This window comes from Pleurodeles waltl, chromosome 1_2 (genome assembly GCF_031143425.1).
Source record: "Pleurodeles waltl isolate 20211129_DDA chromosome 1_2, aPleWal1.hap1.20221129, whole genome shotgun sequence".
Lineage (NCBI taxonomy): Eukaryota > Metazoa > Chordata > Amphibia > Caudata > Salamandridae > Pleurodeles > Pleurodeles waltl.
The window spans coordinates 883,645,685-883,669,009 of NC_090437.1; the positions used below are offsets into that span (position 1 = coordinate 883,645,685).

Below are 23,325 nucleotides of genomic sequence, written 5' to 3' on the forward strand. Positions count from 1 at the left end.
CATCTCGTCTTTTTTTTTCCCTAAATCTATTTGATTAGTTAAAAACATTTCAACTGTTACAATTACATAGTCGGATGTAATGTATAATATAGTGTCAAAGACATAATCAAGGGGGAATGCATACATGACGATTAGGCACACAGTCAGAGCAGCATCTACAATATATTCTGGGAAAATACCCCAAGACATTCAGTTAGACTGATAGTAACAACTGCCATTACAGGTGAGCATGTGACGTGAGTGGTCGGGGTCAACGCCATACATCCATGATTCTCCCAGATCAAGCCCTTAGGGTCCAAATAATTTAACCCCAATTTCAACAGAGATGGGGATCTTTCTATACTTCCAAAGGAACTCACTGAAGGCAAGCATTATCCCGCTCTAAGCATGTGTGTTTTTGGGAGCAGTTAGTGTAGATATTCCGGTAGTCCAAAGGGGAGAATAGGTGTGCGTGCTCGAGGAGTCCCGCAAGTTTTTGGCCTCTTCAGCGCAGGTGAATATCGTTCTTAGCTTCAGGTGTCATTATGAGCTTGTCCCATGTGTCATAACCTGTGCCCAGTTGACCACTATCACGAAGGGATTTCAGTACACGTGTCTCTGTTCGCGCCCATTTCAGTGTCAGCTGGTGCCAAACGGTAACCTCCGGTGACGTGCACTTTCCGGCTTATGGCAATTTGTCTCTTGTACATAATAAATGCCGGGTCTGCCAATCTGTGGAGATGCCTGTCTTGTGTGGGCCGGGGATGAATACCTTATAGGCAGAACTCTGTGGTGCGGTCAAATACCTGGTCTGTTATGTCAGACATGTCTGCCACGATTACCCGCCACATTCTCAACAGTAAGGGGCATATGGTAAAATTCTGCTTCAGTAGTCCTGCTGCGTGGACAACTAGGGGACGAGGCACGGAACATGCGTTTAATATGGTGTGGAGACAGATATGTCTGATGAATGAAGTTAAACTGCGTGTACCGGAATCAGGGATTACAGGATACCTCTTTGTTGGAGAGCCTCTGCCCACGTTTTGGTCGACATGGGCTTTGGGAGAACCATATTCCATCTATTGAGTGCCACTTCCAGTTGTGTAGTACCGGGGATCGATAATGTGCTGTAAAGGAGTGTTATTACTTTTTTTCAGCCAGCGCCTGATAATAGTGTGTGAAGGATAGGAGATTGTGAAGGTTCCGTACCATTGGTCCCCCAAGCCACTCTGAGCAGTCGGTAGACAGCATGATATGTCAGGAAGTGTCCCGAACTCAGAGAGGTGAGGTTTGTGAAGGCCTCAAATGACATGAGGGCACCATCGTCAAAGTAGTCTCCTCCCGTCTCCATCCCTGCTTATATCCAGGAAAGATCATGGGATCTGGACAGATGCATGCTTTCTGGCATTTGGTCAATAGGAATTAAGGGGGAGTACAGAGGGAAGGGGCATCTGCCCGCACATAATGGCGCCAACAAGCATGGGCAGATTTCATGAAAATGTCCTCAACAATCCCCCATTGCGGTGCCCGCAGAGGAAGATGACCTTCTAAAGACACCATTGCGAGTTAAAACAGCAGGTGTGACAATGGACAGCCCTGTCTAGTGCCTCTACCAATCAGGAAGCTCTCCGAGATTAGTCTGCCTGTCTTCACCCTGGCTGACGGTTTAGCGTATAGGGCTCGGACCCATCTCAAGAATCCCTGCTCAAAGCCCATATGGTGCAATGTAGCAAATAGGAATTCCCAACTTAAAGAATCGAACGCCTTTTCGATATCAAGGGATAAAGCCACACTATCATATGCTGTGGATGGGGTATCATGTAGGATACATGAACCGGGCTATGCACCAAGGGGATAATTCTGTTCACAAGAAGCTTGCCCAATATTTTACAATCAAGGGCCCTCATTAAAACCCTGGCGGCGGATGATAAAGTGGCTGTAATACCACAAATAGGCTGGCGGTAATAAATATAAAATTATGACCACGGCGGAAACCGCTCAGACAGGCAGCAACTTTAACACACCGACCGCCAGGGCGAAACCAACAGGCACCACATCGGTAGCCGCCATCAGCCAGGCGGAAGACAATGTACCGCCTACTGTATAATGACAGTCCAATCCACCACCTTTTCTGGGGCGGTACCAACGACATCAAAAGCCTGGCGGAAACGCTGCACAGAAGGGAAATGACTCACCTCTGGACACTCAAGGAAGAATTACGCCGCCAAGGAGCCCGAGTTGCATGTCTTCCCCGTGCTCTTCTACCTTTTTCTCCACTACGAACACCAACACCGGCAAAGACGACCACGGTGAGTACTGCAGCCTAGCACACAGGGGTGTGGGGAGGAAAAAGAGAGTGACACACACACGCAACACGCAACACCCCCACCCTTAACACCATACAGACAAGCAGATGCAGTAACATTACATATTCACCCTGTAACCCTCAGGGATAATGCAAGGACAACTACTATAGTGTAAAAAGGCTGTAATCAGATAAATATAGGTGAAATTAGTGCATCCAAATCAAAAAGTATATACATATTTACAATGCAAGTGACACTGCCCACTCCTCAATATCCGTGGATCACATGGCCACATCACAAAGTCCAAGGCCAAGGCCCAACCTCACACCTGCAACAACACGGAGAGAACACTGCAGGGGCATCAGGTTGAAAATACACAGGCACCTCAGGGGAACAGGGAATGGGGGGTCACCTCAGCCAGAAGATGGAACACCACTGGTCCTGGAGGGGGCAACATACCCTGTGCTTGGTCCTGGGTTCCCTGGGCCTGTCATCCCCTGTCATACAGCAGTCCTCCCAGCTTCCCTGTTGTCCTGTGCCTCTGTCCCCTAAACCGTGTGCCCACTGACCCCAGGTCCCTGATCGTCCTGTGTTTGTGGGGTGGCCTGGGGTCCCTGTAGTGGTGGACACACTGCTAATTGGTGTGTCCTGGGAACAGAGGTATGGGCCCGCTGGGTGGGTTCTGTGGTGGTGTTTCCTGAGGGGGGAGGCTCTGTGGTGGTGGGAGAGTGTGCCTTGGTAACCGGCTGTCCGGAGATCCCTGAGGTAGGTCATCCAGATCCAGGGGAGCAGAGCTGCTGTCATCACTGTGGGCCTCCTCTGGGGGGGACTGGATGTAGCTGGCACCTCTTCTCCAGTGACATTGGCTGGGGGACCTGTGGTGATGTAAATGCAGTGTTATTGTATCTGCGTGTGACATCATGTGCATGGGTGCGTTGCCCTCTATGGTTGTTGTTGCCCTGGCAGATTTGCCTTTGAGTGAGTAGCTATTTGGTGGGCTAGGTGATTCTCTCCAGTGTGTATGCAGTGGTGATAGGTGTCCATGCAGGTTTGTGAGGGGTGTCTATGCATTGGTGTTACTTGCAGGGCTTGGTATTGGGATGAGTTGGTTGTGATGGTGGGGTATGTGGGAGGTGGTGAAGTGATGGGAGTGAGGGTACAGGTGGGGGTTTGTGATGGCATGCAGGTAGGGGGGTGACAGTAATAGAGATTTGACTTACCAGAGTCCAGTCCTCCTCCTACTCCTGCCAGGCCCTCAGGATGCATAATTGCCAAGACTTGCTCCTCCCATGTTGTTAGTTATGGGGGAGGAGGTGGTGGTACAGCTAGTTGGTGTCTTGCTGCTGTGGAACGTACCTTCCCCTGTAGGTCATTCCACCTCTTCCTGATGTCGTCCTTTGTTCTGGGGTGCTGTCCCATGGCGTTGACCCTGTCCATGATTCTCTGCCATAGCTCCATCTTCCTAGCAATGGATGTCTGCTGCACCTGTGATCCAAATAGCTCTGGCTCTACCCAGATGATTTCCTCCACCATGACCCCCAGCTCCTCGTCAGAGAATCTGGGGTGTCGTTGTGGTTCCATGGGTGTAGTGTGAGTGGTGTGGGTGAGGGTGTGTGGGGTGATGTGTTGGGGTGTGTGATGTGAGGTGCGTGCATGGTTTATAGGTGATGTTGTTATGTGGCTCTTGCTGTCTTTCTCTGGTGGCAATTCTTTCTAGTTGTAAAGGGTTGTGGGTAGTGTGTTTTATAGTGGTGTGGGTGTGTGGGTGTGATGTGTGTATGGGTGTCAGGTGTGTGTAGTTTGAATTCACCAATAAAGTGTTGTTTTGTTTGTGTGTGTGTATTTTGAGCACAGCGGTATGTACCGCCAATGGTTTACCGCCATTGAATGTCTGCCACGGTGATTCGTGGGTCATAATGCTGTGGGCGTAGTTCTGTTGGCGTAATGGTGTGAGTTTTGCTACTGTCAGTTTATCGCTGACCTTTGGGCTGGCAGACTTGTGTGTGTGGCTTTATAGTGATGTAATATGGTTGACGGTTATCCGCCGCTGCAGCGTTATGTTGGCGGGAGTTGGCATGGCTGTGAGCGGGATTTACCGCCAGTGTCATAATGAGGGCCAAGGTTTAGGAGGGATAACGGTCTGTAGGAGCGCACATCAGTGGGATCACGACCCGGTTTATGCAGCACTACTATTATTGCCTCGTGCTGCGAGCCAGGAACCTCCCCAGTGTCCATGCTTCCTCAACCACTTTCATCAGGGGTTGGACGAGGTGCGCCGAGTAGGTGGCGTAATAGTCTATCAGCAGGCCATCCGTACAAGGTGTTTTATTACGAGCTATCTGTGAGATAGTTAAACGTATTTCCTCTGGTTGCAGGGGTTCTTCGAGGGTCACCTTCCGCTTTGCTAGGGGTGTAGTGCTCAAGAATGCTTCCATCTGTTGGAGAATGTCTGCCACGTCTGTTTGGTATAGCGTACTATAACAGTCACGGAAGGCGTCATTAATGGCAGCCTGGGAGGTAGCCGTGTTCCCATTGGCTAGCTTAATCTCCCCGATTGGCGCATGCTGGTGTTCGTCGTGAACTAGCCATGCCAGCAATCTGTCTGAACGGTCAACCTCTGCATGTAGTCGAGTTAAATAATATTGATAGTCATGTCGGCAAAGGCGTAGATTAGCGTCATTAAATAATTTCTGCAATATGCAAAGCCGCTCAGGAGTCGCCAAGTGGTTCATGGTTTCTGTTTCCAGCACCTGTATGTCCTTCTCTAGTGCAGTGACTTCCCTGTGTAGTGAGTGTCAGACCTCCCAGGTGGCCCATATGCAGTGGCCCCTTACTACTGTCTTGTGGGCATCCCATTCCGTTGCTCGGAGAGCAGTTGAGCCATTGTTTTGCTGCAAATATTGTGGGATGCAACCGGCGAGTTCCTTTCTAAATGGGGTTTCCAGCAGTGCCTTAGTTTTCAGTTGCCACGTAGGAATAGTGGAGCGCTGTTTACCCCACTGTATAGTAAGCAGCAACGGGAAAGGGTCAGAGATCGTACAGGCAAGGTATTGCGAGTGCACAATCGTGTGGCCCAGTGATGTAGATCCCCATATTAAATCTATCCTAGTGTGAAGATCATGTGCTGATGAGTAGTAGGAGTAATCACTTTGTATTGGTTGTCCAGTACACCATATGTCTTAGAGCCCTCTGTCCTTAACCCAAAATGCCAAACATTGGGACGTCCTCCTACTGACTGCGCCTCATAGGGGGGGGATCGAACGGTCAAGTTCCACATTAGGAATGCAATTAAAGTTGCCTCCCCATCGGCAAGGGGTTAGCGGATCCCCATGGAGGGTATTAAAGAAGTCACCCTGAACAAAATTAGGTGCATACACCTCCACAATCGACAATGGTTTACTGTCGAACAGTTCCTCCAGCACAACATACTGACCCCCTGTACATCTCTCTGGTACCGCTGGACTAATGGTACCCCCGGCGCAATCCATACCATGATCCCTCTAGCAAATGCTAAGAATGAGGTGCCATATACCGGTCCCGCCACTGTTTCCTTAATTTCTGCAACTCACTATCTATGAGATGCTTTTCCTGTAATATAGCAATATGCACATTTCGACATTTAAGGAATGAGTGAATTCGGTATATTGTAACTAGTGTGGTCATACCACACACATTCCATTACAGGACATTATAGCTCTGAGTGATAATATCATTGTGGGTTCCCATAGTAAAATGAGGCCACTAAGCATATACAACGTGGTCTTTCCTCACAAGTGAGGTTATGTGTACCCACAACCGTCTATTATATGCATAGTGACATTTCAATTTCCCACCTTACAACCCCTCAGACAATAATCTGTTCTACGCCCTTTCTCTGCAACATCAATTCAAATAGAACCGATTCAACCAGTCTTAACAGCAAGCTGGTGGCACAGAGGCTCATCGCCATTCAGCCCCGTTAAAAAAAGTAGAACATTCAAACAGCATTCGGGGGGAATAACTGTCCATGTGGAAACCTTCGAGCGGCAGGAAGGGCGACAGCTCTCTTCACCAGATGCAGCAGCTACTTTTCAGGTTAGTCACGTTTCTATATCTTAAGTCTATGCCTGCAGCTTGGCAACCTGTCACCAGATCCCAGAGACGAGGGGAGAAGAGCAGGGTGAGCTGAACCTTGCCTCTTCTCTGATGTATCCGCAGCTGGGGAAGGGGGCCCAGCAGGTTGTCCCAGTTACGCGTAGCTCCATATTCTCAGTGGAGCCATGAGGCCATCGTGTTAATCAGCAGTGCTGTCTCAGGGTGATGGCCACTACTGATGAGAGAAAGGTGTCCGAGCTGCAATGCCATATTCACAAGACTCCCTCGTCACCCAGGAAGGTCAAGAAGGCAATTTGCAGTGCCCTCACCCTATCAGCAAAAACAGAAGCGTGACTTCTGGCCCGACCAGCCAGGACTTCCAACAAGGAGTGACCACCATCTTGGCCTATCAAGCCATGCACCCTCAGACAGTACATTTCAACAATCATTTATATTCTAGACACCAAGACAGAAAAATTACGATACTACTTGGAGCATTTTTTATTTTGATTTCTCCTCTTTTGAAATAATTGGTAGTCCTATATCTTACCAGGCAGAAAGGTATCCGAGATGTTACCATCAGTTTCCAATTAAGTATACAAGTAATAACTGTATCTAAAATGTGTAAACAAATTGTTAGTTTTTTCCAGATCCGTGAAGTTCTATGGACTGCACAACATTGCCAAAGGTGACACTGTAGGTGTTTCTCAGGGGCCAGGATGGTGGGTATCTGGTCTGAGCTGGAACGTGTGCTTCCGAGCATCCTTGACGCTATGCAACAGCATGGGCAGACGTCAAGGTCTAGAATAATGAAGGTGGTATGAAGGTGAAAATCAGATAAGTATAATGTTATGAAGTTATGTTTAGAATACCAGAGGGGAGGATGACGGTGACGAGGGAGAGGTAAAGCGAGTGGAAGTCGGCTGGGAAGAGGACGGATGCCATGTTGTATATTTGCAATACACTCATGTTGAACACTTCAAGAGATCTGAATTCTTTGGTGGGAGCAGCACTTCATATAACATAATTATTATAATTTCAGTAAGTCTAGTATGATTACTCGGAGTTGTTAAAAATGTAAAAGAACATCAGCTTTAATTACACCTTAAAATATATACACATAGTAAAAGCTCAATGAAACCGGAAGACATAACACAACACAAAAAGCATACAAAGTATTAACAATGAATACAAAATAGCAACACTGGGCACTAAAGTGATGATGAATATATACTGCTAGCAATCATTACATAGCTCACTTTCATTACTCTACTCATAATCAGATATTTATAATGTGGAATGATTTCTGTCCTCTCTTAGAAAACAAAGACCAATGTGATACTCCACCAAACATTATGACTCCCACTGTGAGTTCCCAACCACCTCAGTGATTGTACATATATGTTATCCGGGACGGATCTTGATCTTCTACTATTAAATCATGGACACATGTTATTATATGACAGGGGGATCTGAATGCAGGGCCAGACTGGCATTTGGGCATCTGGCATTTCCCAGAAGGCTGCAAGTTGTGGGGCTGCTTTTCAGTTTCGATTCAGCCCTGACAGGATCTTTAGCCTCAAACTCCCGTGGCTTAAAACTTAGTTTTCATTACACACAATTGGTGACCTTTCAAATGAAGCTACTAAGAATATGCATGTATATGTACTTAGAAAATGTAATCTATAGGTGATTCAAGCAGAGGGCTTGGAGCTGGAAGTCCCTTTGGCATCAGTGAAACTGTAAAAACAAAGCCACCACTGTGGAAGAAGGAAGTGCAGGCTCATCTAGGCCTTCAGTAGTATACTGCAGCTCTGCATGCTTATTAGTGGATGGGCCCTGAAGATACAATTGCATGCAACCCCAGTATCTGACAGTCATTACAGACCACCCATCTGTTAGTAGAAGAATAAGGATGGAAGTGTGAAGAAGCTGAGGTTGGTAGAATCATATCAATAGTGCTTACATTTGTAGTTTACCAGGGATGTATTTGATTCCTAGATACCACAGTGGTGCTGTACATACCTGGGCACTTTGGATTCTGGCAGGATGATGGTGCTGTAAAACCAACTCAATATAAATGGCTTCATTTGAATACTGGTTATATACCAGATAAATGTAAAATTAGATTACACTGGTGCTGTACATATTAGGGAAATATGGACTGTGCCATGAATCTGTTGATAGGTATACAGAGCTATATAGATTCTGGCATGACAGTAGTATGGCCACATGAGGATAGTAACCGTACCCAAAGAATACCACTAACAAGCAGCCTTGGAATGCTAAGCAGCCTATTGGCATGCAAGCCAACTACTACCACAATGAGCATCACTGTCCCTTTTAACCATTAAAGCATCACACTTGACAGAGTGACATTAAGAGCAGTACATGTTCAAGCAGCACCCATTCTAGGCTGGAATAATTAGTATTGTATGATTAGAGGGCATAAGATTTTGTATATAACCTAAACTAGAACATGGAGAATGATGAGCAGTATATGCTCGCACATACGATAAGCATGGTCTCAATTGACATAAACGTTGTTTAGGTTAGTGTGTATCCATCACATTATCTATTTTCAGACTCATACATGGTTTTCTATTTTGGAGAAATATTGGCCGTAGACACTAAGGCAGAACGTGAAGTATTGAAATACTGTTATAAGATGAAGGTGATGCATTTTGTGTGACAATCCATCAATGTCATCACCATCTATGCCTACCCTGGTAAGCATCAGATTGACAACAATGTCTGCATTTTCAGATTCAGTTAATGTTTTCATGCAAAGTGAATAAAGTTCACCTTCAACATCAACAGTATCTGCTTTTTCAAATTCAATTGATGCTGTTACGTAGAGCACGTCAGCTTCCACATCACCAATTGCACCATTTTCACCTGTGGTTTTAAGATCCTCATTTTTAAGAGACTTATAGAAGCTTCACCATCATCTACATCTGGAGACAATTCATGAATGTTTACCAAAGTTCGAAAATGTTTGGTCTCTTCCATATTATTACAGACAAATCAGCATTATTATCATAACAAAGGGAATCTAAACTAAATCAGAAGCTCCTATTTTTTGTAACATTATAAAGCATTTGTAATCAGCTTAATGCCTTTTAATCTTTTTGAATTAGTCGTTGAGCTTTTTCTTCACAACCACAATAATTGAAAAGTGAAATAAGATAAAAGAGAATAGTATTTTTAATTTATTTTTGGAGATAATATTCACACCGTGGACTTGATTATCATCCCTGGGATGCTATAATCATCATATAGTTTATCTTTGATTTATCACCCCTTTAACATATATATGTTTATTTAGGTGATGTTTTAAGTATAAATGCACATCTATAATGTTGTTATTCATTACAATGTGATAATGATAATTTGGTTTGCTTGAATATATTCATGTTTTTTTCTGTATGGACTGAATAGTCTTTCCAGTGACTGTTTTTAAATAATGATCATGGCTTCAAAGAAATTGACACCCTGACTTTTCACTTATTGTTTTCGAACAGTAAGCAATGATTCACAAATCTTAAGTAAGTGAATGGTCAGAAGGTCTTTACTACTAATAGTTCAATTTGAAAATGTTCAACAATGTTCTGGCAAACCATATAAACTAGACTAGAGGATTATGAACTAGACAGGAAAATCGTACCAGGCAGGGATTCAAGATGAAGGGTCATAGAAAAGCTGTTATTGTCTTTTCTTTTTGAAGGCTACATGGAAGGCACATTCAGCCTTCACTCAGACAATTTGAAGGCTTGTAGACAGGAACAGTAGATGCTATTTATTTGCAGAACATTGGTTCTGAATCTTCTAAAAAAGTCAAAGAGATTTTAGTGCTCAGCTTAGGTTAGTTTGCAAAGAGAATGGAGGGGTTGAGTATACAGATGTAAAGATTTGTGATAATATCATATTGTTACAAAATGTTCTACTATTCTACCTCCTGGCAAGTATCATTGACACTATTTTGTTTATTTTTATAACAGTTGCTATTCATATTGTGTGCACAATGATAAGATTTTGATTGCAATAAATCTTGAAAATATATTCCTGGTTTCCTTGTGTTCTTGAGTGTTCCTATTCATGATGAAAGAGATTTTGGGGTTCCACAAACTATCCCTGTGAAATTTTACAGGACTGATTGTTACATAGAACACACTTCACTAAAGTAGTGCTCAGTTGGTTGTGTCATGGTTGCTGTCCACCTGGTTCTCTGTCTCAGGTTGGCATACTGTCTCAGTCCCTGGTACCCGAGGGTTTAGAAAACCCATTTGTCAGGCCGTGTTCGGAACAGAAAACGCATTGGTGATTTATTAGCTCCAGATGTTAGCTGGCTGTAAACCCTATGCTTTTATTAGACAAAAATGTGAAACATTGTTTTGCAAAATGCAGTGTTTGGATTAATTTTTTGCAGATTTTGTTTTCTTTTTGGCAGAGAACCCGCCCCAAGCCCACTGAAGATGGAGTAGCTCAATAATTACATTCACTATTATTATCCAGTGCAGAGCTCGTTTGGACATTTCTGCCGGTCCTGGTTTTCGTTCCTAATCCAGCTCTGAACACTCAATGACTGCACAATGATCGACATTAGTGAATGATTGCTAGTACATTGGAATTGAACATAGTGTGCCCAGTTCATAAAGCCATTTGCACACCCAGGTTCACCATAGGTGCGCAAATCGCTGGACTTACTAAATCACAAGCGTAAATTACAAACACATAATATAATTGGGTGGAATAAAATTAGGTGGAAGTAAATCAGCTGTTAGGGCAGGGAATGGCAAGGAGTGGGTGTTCCATAGTGGACATTAGTGGAACACTGACAAACCTCTTCTTTAGTAACCATTCTTAAACTCTAAAAGGATACATTTCCACCACGGGTAAGGCTGGAGACTGACTCCTGGATAGCACTCAACCACGCACCCATACAACTAAATATATCTATACAGCAGTAACTTCAGAGTGAGAAAAGGCACTGTTGAAACCTTACCAGGCCAGTAATACATGAAGACCTTCTTTTGCTCCTTTCTCATGGTCACCCAGAGAGGCTCTGATCCATTCCACCACATCGGAAGCAGGCTGTCTTCATTAGCACCAATATCAAAAGATATGTTTGTCTTATGATCCCACATGTAGTTTCCAACCATCTGATGCACCTCAGTGTGACGACCTGTGGGGAAAATCAAAAAGAGTGTTAACGTCAGTGCATGATTGTACCCTTATGGCTCCTACAACAATCACACTTAAAAAGTTATTCAAAATCATGAGTTGGTCAAGGAGTTCAAGTTGGTTATTGTGTACACTCTTCTGTCTGACTTCCTAACACACAAAAAGTCCAAATGGAATCAAAAGAGAAAACAATGGAAGGCAAACCACTGGACTCCTCTATCGGTTTTGTTAAAGACTCTCACCTACACTATTAGGAGCATTCTTCATCATCGGGTCTCTTCCTGGTCCCTGTAAACTAAGATGGGCTCAACCATATTTCAGGGAGCCCTTAAGACTGAACAGAACTACTGTTCCCATGAGACCACGAACGTCACGTCATAAAATACGTTGAAGATGCTTCCGTCAGTCGGACCGACCACACACCAAATGAGTTTAAGAAGACCTGCTTGCTACCAGTTTATAGAAAGAGAAGAAAAAACCGGGTATATTTAGGTATTGAAAGGTGACATGGCATTCTTGATGACTGTGAGACTACTGGGGCATGCCCCCCTCTTCTTATGTCACACAGCATTTTCCCACAATAGGGTAAGATAATGATGTTTTTCACCATTCACGTCTTATGTGCGGTACATGTTATGCATGAATGGTGTTCTGTATGAAATGCATGTACAATCCAATTTGGATACAACTTGCATGTGTATGTGCTATGTGTGTCCAAAGGACTTGCAATGCCTATTTTGTTAACCAATTTTTATTGAGTTTTTAAAGCATATACATTGGTCAGTGTTACATTCGGATTTATCTGCTACATGAGCAGTTAATGTAACACATTTGAAATGCATGTATGAATATTCCGAGTGCCTAAGGCAAGAGTCATCGGTTTGATTTTAAACTGAAACAGTAAATAAACCTGGAAGTCAAAAAAACGAACAAAAAAAAAAGTAAGATTATTGAGTCGTTATTACTAACATCAAACTTAGTGGTAACAATTTAAGATGGCTTTGTACTTTTGTCGCTCCAACCCTTATCTGGTAGGAATTGCATACAGTGGCATAGAGGTAGTCTGAGTCATTAATCTGTCGCGCCATGTGTGTGGGTGAGTTGGGATGTTGAGAGAGTCCCAGCCGCAGTGCGCATCCTCCAAAAGGAATGCTCATAGGCTAGTTAATGCTTAGAATGGGAGTTGTTCTTTGCATGTCAGAAGCTCTTGCATATACATCTCCCACCTGGCTGTAATAGGGACTCAACACAGTCCTCGTGCTTCTTCCTGTTTAAGCGACACACAGTTTTGGCTTTACCCCATTTCAGTAACGCTTCACACCAGTGGTGTAGGCCTGGGAGAGTGTGTGATTTCCAATGCTGGCGATGATGAAATGGTTGGATACTTTTGCTCTTTTTGGGTGTTTAAAGAGGCCAACTATAATGTCTTCAATAGTGTATGTGTCAGTCCATTCTGCTAATTCTGTAAGGGCTTCAGCAATGTCCTTCCAGCAGTGGGGGCAGTCTGAAGAGGAACCAAATATTTTGCGTAGGGATTCTGGTGTGAGGTAGGCCCTGTGTAATATATTGTGCTGTACATACTGACATTTTGCATTCCTTGACAACTTCCTGGGGCATATCAGTGATCTGTCCCACTCTTTGCTTGCAAATTCTTTACCAATATAATGCTCCCAACTCTTACGGGTCAGTAGTAGGGGATCTTGGACCGTGTGTGACAGCGCTTGGGTAAACCATGTGATCATATGGCGACCATTGCCTATGAGATGGAGGGTATGTACCAGTGGGTTGTGATCAGGCCCTGAGTCTGTAATTTGCCATAATTCAGTTAGGACTGCGAGGAGTCCACCATATGCAGGAAAGTGTCCAGCAGGTATGTCCAGGTCTGTTTGTAATTGGTCAAAGGATATAGGCGCTTCATCTCTAAAGAGGGTTCCTAGTGTGCCAACTCCCTCAGCCTCCCGATGCCAAAGTCCCTCACACCCTAGCATTGCTCGAAATGGCTTATTGGCAGCTAGTCTAATTTCAGGGGAATATTGTGGGGCCACAGGCATAAGTCTGAGACTACACCCATAACTATTGTAAGCTACTTTCAGTACAGTACTGGAGAGCAGGGGTAGTGTAGCCAGAGGGAAAAATGTTTCCTGTACTACTCTTTGTTCACTGCTAAATGTGGGCTGTCCTAATTTTTCTAGCAAGCGACCCGCTAGCCATCAGGTGGGCCACTGGAGCTGGGTGACAAAGTAGTAGTGCTCAAAATTGGGTGCCCCAAGGCCCCCTTTTTACTTGCGTAGTGCTACTCAGAGCCTGCACCTATACCAGATAAAACTTCCCAATGCAGCATGTATCTTGCTGAAGAAGCTTCTGAGGATGGCTACAGGGAGATTGTGGAAATAGAACAATAATTGTGAAAGCATAACCGTTTTGGACAAAGCAATCCTGCCCTGGACCGTAAGTGGGAATGTGCCCCAGAAAGTCATCCGTGAGCGTAGGGATGTTGCGGTTTTTGTAAGGTTACCATCTATCAAGACCTGAGTCTCATGGTAAATATTTATCCCCAGATAACGAAAGGTGTGAGGCTCCCTGCGTTATGCCTGGAAGTCCACTAGGAAATGCTGCGGTGGACAATCTGGGTGCAGGGGGAACAGACATGATTTGGCCCAGTTAACTCCCAGTCCTGATGCAGCTCAAAATGCAGAAAGGATTGTTATATCATTGATGCCTTGTCTAATATCACAGATGTAGATCAGAACATCCTTGGCATACAAAGAGGCAGTGTGTATTGTTCCCTCCATTGGTATGCCCCAATCCCCAGCCTGCTGAAAAAGCCTCTGAGCTAGTGGCTCCGTAGCTAGGGCAAAGAGGAGAGGGGACAGAGGGCAGCCCTGCTGTGTTCCCCTACTCATCAGAAATTAAGGAGAAATGCATTGCCCAATCTTCACCCGGGCTGTGGGGGTCTACATGTAGGAGGCTTATAAAACTTTACAGATGGCCCGTGATACCCAGTGTTTTAAAAGTAGAAAACATGTATTCCTAGTCCAACATATCAAATGCTTTTTCTAGATCTAGTAGCTGGCATGCAGCATATGGCTACTACGAGTTCTATGACACTGTGCAATCTTCTAATATTGATCATCATGGCTCTAACAGGGATCTACCAGGAATAAAGCTATTTTGGTCTATTTGGACTAATGTGGGCATATGTTCTAGGTGCCTAGAGGCAATGATTTTGCTTAATATTTTGTCATCAGACCCAAGCATGGATAGTGGGCAATGTGAGGTCAGTTCCATTGAGTTCCGGTGGGTCTTTCCCAGTTTTGGGAAGGCATATCAGCAGAGACTCTCTAAGGGAAGGTGGAAGTCTGCCTTCTTGTAGGGCCTTCTGAAAAACATATAAAAGCTTAGGGGCTAACATAGGTATGTAGGCTTTCTAAATTGTATGGGAAACTCATCAAGACTGGGGGTTTTGCCTGTGGCTGCGTTTTTGACCACGCCACATATTTTCTGTGTTGTGATGGGTACATTAAGGTCTTCTCTGATTACGGGCCCCAAGATTGGATAACGTGACCACCCGGAGGAAGGTATATATGCTCTGTATCCTTAATACAGGAGAGAGGTTATATAAGGCTTGATAATATGTGGTAAAGGCTTCTTGTATGTCTGTCTCATTCCTGAGGAAGCATGAGGGGGAATGTTTAATCACTGTGATAGGTGATGCTGGGATGGAACTGCACAGGAGCCATGCTAGCAGATGACCTGTTTTCTTCCCTTCTGCATGCATTCTAGCCTGGCATGCTTTGAAGTCTGGGCATTTTCGTTGCTCTATTAATCGGGTGTGTATCTCTAAAGCAGCAACAAAAGCAGATCGAAAATGGATGTTAAACATAAAAAGGAATGCATACAAATAAATCAAGTATGAATTTTTTTTTAAATAACAGTGAATACATTCCTTAAATAGATATCAAAACATCAACATTTGTGTGGAGGTGGATTTCTTTTATTATATCAGGAAGGTCCAAATATAAGACAACTTAGGGAACTGAATCAAATACTTTAATCAAGGAAAAATACACTCAAAACTTGATCTTAAGTAAATAAAAGAGATGGAGTTGGCCCAACCCCTAGAGAGTATAATAAAGTTTTCCAACAGATGCTTCAACATAAAATAACAGGTATTTATGGACAAGGAGGGAACAGGTCGTGCCTTGGTATAAGAAACACTATTTCTAGGGCATTCATTTTAGTCCTGATGAAAACAGATGGTCCAGGGTAGCCTATACAAAAAAATTCTGAAACATGTTGATACTAGAAAGGGTGTATGGTCATTATACCCTGTCAACTCCCAACATCTGTTTTTATCTATGCCATAGACACCCATTACTAAAGGAATACGTGGGTGTCAATAAGATATTTATTATCTCCCAGAAGTCCCTGGTTGAAAGACTATCTTCCTGAAATATGGTTGAGCCCATCCTAGTTTATAGGGACCAGGTTGAAGCCCAGTAATGAGCAATGCTTCTTATAGAGTGGGTGAGTGTCTACAACAAAAACTATAGAGCTTTCCTGTTCCATTGTTTTCCCTTTTGATTCCAACTAAAAGGCTGTTGACCATAGGTGGTAGGATATCTTTGTGTGATGAGTAATTGATTAGGTAGACTGTATACTATATCCTGGAATTTCTGTCTTCCATCCCCGGTCATAAAACTGCTTTGCATAATCGGATTCAGGTCTATTGGCTTCCTGAATAGTCCAGAGCTCATTGTAGCTTGCATCGTCTATAGTGGTCATCCAGGTTTCCTACTAGAGATGCACAAACTACTTATGCTCACATAAACAAACACATATAAAAACACATATACATTTTAAAAAATCAAAATTTTATTTTAATAGAAAGATTGGAGCTTTTCTAAATTCAATTGAGACCATCCTTCATCCAAACTATATTCTGCCTGATTCACCTGCACTGCTCCCACGAATCAATCTGAATATACTAATTTAATTTTTAGCCTCCACTTAAATTCCTTCACATTTCTAGTATGTATTAAAATGTTCGTTTGTACATTTAGCTTTTTTTATTTATCTACACTTAATTAATCTGTTAATATTATTTAATTACCAGAGGAGGCTTTGCTGACCCCCACCGGTGTCCGGACCACAGGTTGGGAACCACTGCATTAGACAATAATTAATTTCACTGACCTCAGAGAACTGTATAAATAGGTATTTTGCAGTTAAAAATTAAAGTGAAGGGATATAAATCAGTGCCTAGGTATTTGTTATTAAGAAACAGATACTCTAGTATGTTTTAAAAGTGGATCCCATAACTTCTCAAGAATAGCCAGTTGCATTTGCATTTTAAATATTGTTTGTTCCAAAGTAATAATTTGCGTTTTTTGTCTCAACCAATATACTATACATTGGCACATGTGGAGCAAGCCTGGACTGGCAATACGGGGCATTGGGAGTTTCCCCAGGAGGCTGAAATGGTGGGGGCTGCTTATTTTACTCGGGGAAAGGTTTTGTAGCAGTACAGCAGATTTAAAAAGCATTGCAGAGTTCCTTGTAGATCCAACAGTTTTCAGACAACAATAAAAGTGCCAAGATAGTTCTGGTCCTTAATGTACCTGCTAGAGAAAGATCACAGTTTTGTCTAGTGGCAGTTTTGACTCATCTGAGGTAGTGCAGAGGGTTAATATGCCTGCGGCAAAGAACGTGTACTATGCAGATCACAGAACAGTATTTTATGTACAATGCTCAGTGGGATACTGCTTATGTCACAGAGATCCTTTTGTTACTGTGCAGTTCACAATCATAATCTAGCACAGTGAGCTATGAACTTCCACCAACGAGCTGCATGCAAAATGCGTGTACAGCTTAGAACATTATGTTTTTCCCCAGTCTTTGATTATTCTAATTTTGCTAAAAAAGGGTTTGTTTGGGTAGAAATAATTTGTTATTAGTAAAGTCAACCCTAAACACTGTGTTACATTCTGATTCCTGAGTTTATGCTTCCTCAGACTAAGCACACCTAAAAAATGCCTACCGATATGGATGACATGTGAATCCTACCCCTTACTCTCATGTAACATTTTCTATACACTGGTTCACACACATATGATTGTTTCTGTACGCACGTGAGATGTAAAGTTCTGCACCACCCTACGCTAGCAAGACAAGCGCTACAAAACAATTCAAATATATGTAAGAGAGGGGCTATGGAGAGGTGAGAAGCACTATTAGAGGGTGGTGGTGAGGAAATCATTGAAGAGACCCTGTAAAGATTGCTGTATCCTGCTGCACTGTAAGGCCATCACTTACTATGCTTTAAAAACTAATACAATTGAATTTATAATGAAAAATGTATGGTAGAATAACCGTTTTCACAATTTTTTCCCAAATTTTCTTACGGAGGGAGGGAGAAGCCTCTAAGCCTAATTCTAGTTGGTGTGTGGCTTGTCAGCTGAACATGGGGGACAATCCGGCCGTCATTATAACCATGGCGTTCATCAGACCGCCAGGGCCGTGGTGGTGGTCTGACCGCCTCAAAAAGAGGTGGCCCGACTGCGGTTAGACTGCCACATTATGACCACGGTGGTTGGGCCACGGTCAGACCACCAGCACTGCCAGTTTCCCTTCACTGGAGGAACTGGTGGTGCTGGCGGTCCTAATCTGCCAAAGCAGCGCTGCATGCCGCACCATCCTGGGATTACGACCCTCCCTCTCTGCCAGTTGCACCATGTAAATGCTGGTGGAGGCGGGGTTCAGGAGGGCCCATGGGTGCCCTTGCACTGCCCATGCAGTTAGCATGGGCAGTGCAGGGGCCCCCAAGGACAGCCCCGTTGTGCAGTGAAAAGCGCAACGGATGCTGTTGCACCCTACGCACCGCAACATTGCCAATTGCCAATTAAGAGCCGGCATCAATGTTGTGGGTTGTTTCCCGCTGACCCAGAGGGGAACTTGCAATGGGGCCTGCGGGGAAGGTGGCAGCACTCGCGGCAACCTGACTTCAAGAGTTTGGTGGGCGGCCTTTTCTGCCCCCCAAACTCCTAATGGCCCCCTTAGTTACTTTGCTCTGCTCTGGTCTGTACTTTTTCCTGGTCCATCTACCATCCGGGGTCACATCTAGCCCCAGGACTGTGCACTTGCAGACTGCTGACATCTCGGAGAGGGATCCCCTGTCATGCTGGGTGCTTTGTGGCCTGCAGGGGCCACCGAGAACCGGAGCAGCAGCTTTTCGACACATTGAGATGGCAGCTATAAGCCGCAACATGTGCTGCTGACTGAGCCTATTAACAGCTGGGCCCGAGATAGCAGCACGAACAATCTGAATGGAGAATCTTGGGGCACACATTGGTGCTCGACCCAGGCTTGCACGGTGGAGAGGGTCGCCTAGGCCCGCTAGGCCCCTTGTGCTTTGCTGCAGTTGTTAGGCAGTTGTATGGTCCCTGAGGTGACGGTGATAGTGAGAGACTAAAGCCCTGCCCAAGAATAGGTGGCGCTGGACCTGCTGTGTCAGGGCACTTGTCTGTGCCTGGCAGGGGGCCATATCTTGACTTTGGTGCACTGAGTCTTGAGGCTTCTATCACTGGTGGCAGGGATTGAAGTGCTGGCCTGCGGTGCTTGATAACCCTGATCCTCTGTCTGACCTTTCTGCCCCCCTGGTATCTGGGGCTGCTGGTCTAGTTGTGGAGGAGGGCCATGGTGGGCCCTGAGGGTGAAGTGCACTCACCTGATCACTGGCACGAATTCTGGTCTTGTTGATCCCTGGGCAGAGAGCAACGGGCCAGTCTGCCGTGTGCTGACCTGCAGCAGTTTGTCGGACCAGACTCTCTGGACAATATCGGGGAGCAGAGGTCTGGTTGAAAGGACGAAGATGCACTGGCCCCTGCGACTGCTGATACGCATCACTGACTGACGGGCAGCAGTGTGGTGCCTTCTACCCTTTTGGGAACGCCTGCGGTGACACCGCCCCAATTGGCATTGTGGAGGTCCCTGAAGTGTGAGACTTTAGATTGTGAGGGTGCCTAGGGCCACAGGGGACTTTCAAAAGCTGGACTTCCGTGCCTGGCACCGGCAGAGTGGCTTTTTTTAGACCCTGTTGAGGGGCCAAGGCACAATCCGCCTTTTGGTACCTAGTGGGGCTGAATGGACGCTACATCCCTGTCACTTAGCTGGATGTGCTGGCACTAATTCTGACAGACATTGCTATGCCTGCCCCTCTGTTTGCCTCACTGGCCTGTACTGTTGAAAGCTACACCACAGGCTTGACACTCCATAGATCAGAAAATGTGGAAACCCAAGACTCGACAATTAAACACTCAGGTGGGAGTGTTGGGCTAGGATTACCATTCAGGAAGAGGCAGAAGGACCTGAGGGCACATCTCCTTTGCTACAAGCGCAATGTGGTAGGATAATAGCCACCACTGCAGACACAAAAACTGCACTACATCAGGACATTGGTGCTGTTTCAGTGGGGCTGGGCATTCTGAGGGCAGAACACCACAGACTTGCTGATAGGGTAAAGGATGTGGAGTCGGGAATTGAAGAAGTACATCTGGCACACTTGGGCTTAACACGACAAGTTGCCGCATTGAGAGAGTAAGTGTATTGTAATACAGGGCTGAGGATCCGAAGGCCACAATCAATGGAATAATGTCCGCATAGTGGGGCCCCATGATGGCACCTAAGGCATTGAGATGGTGGCCTATCTTGACAGTGGCTTAAGGCAGAGGCCACGTCAGGGCATCTGACACACTTTTTTGTCCTTGAACAAGCACACAGATTGTGTGCCCGGCTGCCGGCCCCTGGAAAACCACTCCGCCTGTTGGTAGCAAAGCTCTTGCATTTCAGGGATAGGGAAACCCTTCTGCAGAGAGCTTAAAAAGATGGCCCACACAATGTTGGTAACAGCAAGGTGACACTGTTTCCGGATTACACAGCCATCGTACATGGGAGTGAAAAGAACACTTAGGCCCATATTTATGCTATTTTAGCGCTGTATTTGCATAATTTTTTTATGCAAAAGCGGCGCAAACTTGCAAAATAAATTGTATTTTATAAGTTTGCGACATTTTTGCGTCAAAAAGCGTTGCAAATGCGGCGCTAAAAAAAGTATAAATATGGGCCTTAGAGAGAAGGGGATCCAATACTCTTTGATGTTCCCCGCGAAACTGAAAAATATGCTGGAAGGCAAATCCCACTTTTATGATGACCCCAGATGGAGGATCGGCCCCCCCCAGGGCCCCGTGGTGAGGTGGGAAAAAATAACCGTGGACCCAGGAAAAGGCCACAAAAGACCCCTAGTAAACCGACCAGGATGGAGACAAAAAGGGACAGGGCGGCTGCCCTGCAGGCAGCAGCAGGCATCAAGACTAAGGCGCGGTTTAAGTTGGAGCCAGAATCTATGTCGGACAAGCAATCAGCAGACTCGGACTCAGCGGTACTGGTGCAGGCATGGGGAGATCTACCTATGGTGGCCTCCCCAGTCGTTGGAAGAACTACTTTGGCACTGAGGTCCACAGGAGCATAACACACGTGGTTGGGAAAAGTCACACCTCTGTTGTGGGAAATACCAGTACATGCAAGACAGGGACCTTTTTATTTGACTGCTCTAAGTGCCAACTGAGGTGGCTGAAAAGGTCCACTATTCGGAAACAACTATGTCACAGATCGACAAAAGTGTTTAAACAAAGCAAGACTAGCCCCTGAAGGACGGCTGCAATTAGGCCAGAGCAGATCTCTGCACCTTGCTTTTCTTTCCTCCAGCATCCCCTTCACTTAACCCCTTGTAGGAGTCTGGTGGGATTGGCTAATGACTCTGGTTTCTGGTTAACATAAGTTTGGGCGGCCGGTCGTTACCAAGCTGCTCTGGGAAAGGGAGCTTTGTTTTCTGTTTCTGGTGTGCTGCAACTGGGAAGACCGGGAGCGGGGGCAAAATGGACTCACAGAGGGACAAGCGGGGAATAGTCAGTTACAAGTATCCCAATGGCTAATAAGAACACAGTGTGAGAAACTGGGGCTGATTGCAGAGGCCCCATAACTTTTTGCCCCCATTTTCCACTTTATGCTGGTGTTTTCCTGACTCTGATGGTGCCCTGGGTACTGCTAACCAGTCCCAGGGCCTGTGCTCTGTGTAAAATGGATATGCAAATTAGGCTAATTATAATTGGCTAAGTTAACCTACCTATAAGTCCCTAGTATATGGTAGGGCATGTAGGTTTAGGGACCACAGCATAGGTGGTGCACACCTAGGTGCATTGCTGAGGTGCCCAGTGTCATTTTAAAAGCAAGCCTGCCTTGCTGGCTGCTTTTAAATTAAAGTTATATGCAAATTCGACTTTGGAATTAAAGGTACTTCCAAAGTCTTAAACTACCTTATTTTTACATATAAGTCACCCCTAAGGTGTGCCCTATGTGCCCCTAGGGCTGGGTGCCATGTAACTATAAGCAGGGACTTTATAAAAATAGATTTATAAGCCCTGGTGAGGTAAAAACAGCCAAATTCGTTTTTCCCTCATTGAAGTAAATGGCCTTCATAGGCTAGAATGGGCAGACTTTATTTTAAATTTTAAAGTCTCCTTAAATGTTACATACCAAGAATTTGGTATCAAATTGATTGTTGTAATAAATCCCACAACTTCCAGTTGTTGGATTTAATATAACTAGTCCAGGTAAAAAGTTTAGACTTTACCTAAAAAGTTGCCAATTTCAGCTCTGCATTGTTTTTGCTGCTGTGCTCTGATTGGCCAGCCTGCAGCAGCTTCTGCCAGGCTACTTTAATGAGGTGTGAAGTGGCCTGGCTTCACACAAAGGAATGTGCTTGGTGGAGAGAATCTCCCCTCAGCAGATGGTGAGGCAGGAAGGGGGAGGGCTGCCAAACTGGTCTTCAAAGGCAGAGAAGGACATCTGGAGCACCCAGCAACACCCCCACATCCTGCAACCCCAGACAGCTAGGTGCTCCCTTGATTAGATTAGGAGAGGGCAGGAGAGGGGTGTGTTTATGATTTTTAGCCACACCAGTGGGTGGGCTCAGCCAGATGTAACCTCCAAAAATCAGATTCATCCATGTTGGATTTTTAGAGACTGTTGCCTTCTGGGATGGATTTTTGCCACACTTCCCAGGAAGTGGTCATCACAGGGGGACGACCCTGTCCCTGATTGGAGAACCAGGGACCCCCTGCTTTTCACCCAGGAGCAAGGATAAAACTGGCAGACCTGCACCCACGCCTCAGATCCCCTCCAGAATTCAACAAGAAAGGAACTAAAGAAGAAGAAGGACTGCCCTGCTGGACCCCTGGCCTGCACCTGGACCCTGCACTCAGAAGGACTGCAGCAGCTGCACACTTGGGCTTCACCACAAGAAGGACTTTGCCTGGCTTCAACTGGTTCAAGGAGGGACTCCCTGTTTGCTACAGGTGAAAAATTGCTAAACCAGAGTCCCCTGCACCAACTCCTGAAGAAAGCGACCAGCTGACCACTGTCCAGTGGCCAAAAAGGAGTTTTCGCCAGGTGCATTCTGGGAGTTGAAGTCCGCACCCCCCAAGGACCATCACAGAACTTCTGGACCCTTGGGGTGAGCTGTGGACCCCAAAAGAACCTTAAAAGAACATCTGGGTGAAGCCCCAGAAGTTTGGAAAAGATTTGAGAATTTTTGGAAAAAGGCTCCAGAGAGGGACCGACCCGCCGCGGAAATTCTAGCCGGCTTGCCTCAACCGCGACCCGGCCTGACTTCGTGGTTCGTCCCGGTAAAGAAAAACATCCAAAAAAGAGACTAAGTCCGAACGTA

General features: G+C 45.3%; 1 protein-coding gene across 1 annotated transcript in view; it reads right to left on the minus strand.

Moving 5' to 3' along the window:
• Nucleotides 1-23,325, minus strand: part of ENPP6 (ectonucleotide pyrophosphatase/phosphodiesterase 6) — a 234,505-nt gene that overhangs the window by 163,034 nt on the left and 48,146 nt on the right. The window contains exon 2 of the mRNA XM_069199390.1: nt 11,365-11,544. Coding sequence (XP_069055491.1) covers nt 11,365-11,544 — 180 coding nt within the window. The remainder of the gene's footprint in view (nt 1-11,364; nt 11,545-23,325) is intronic.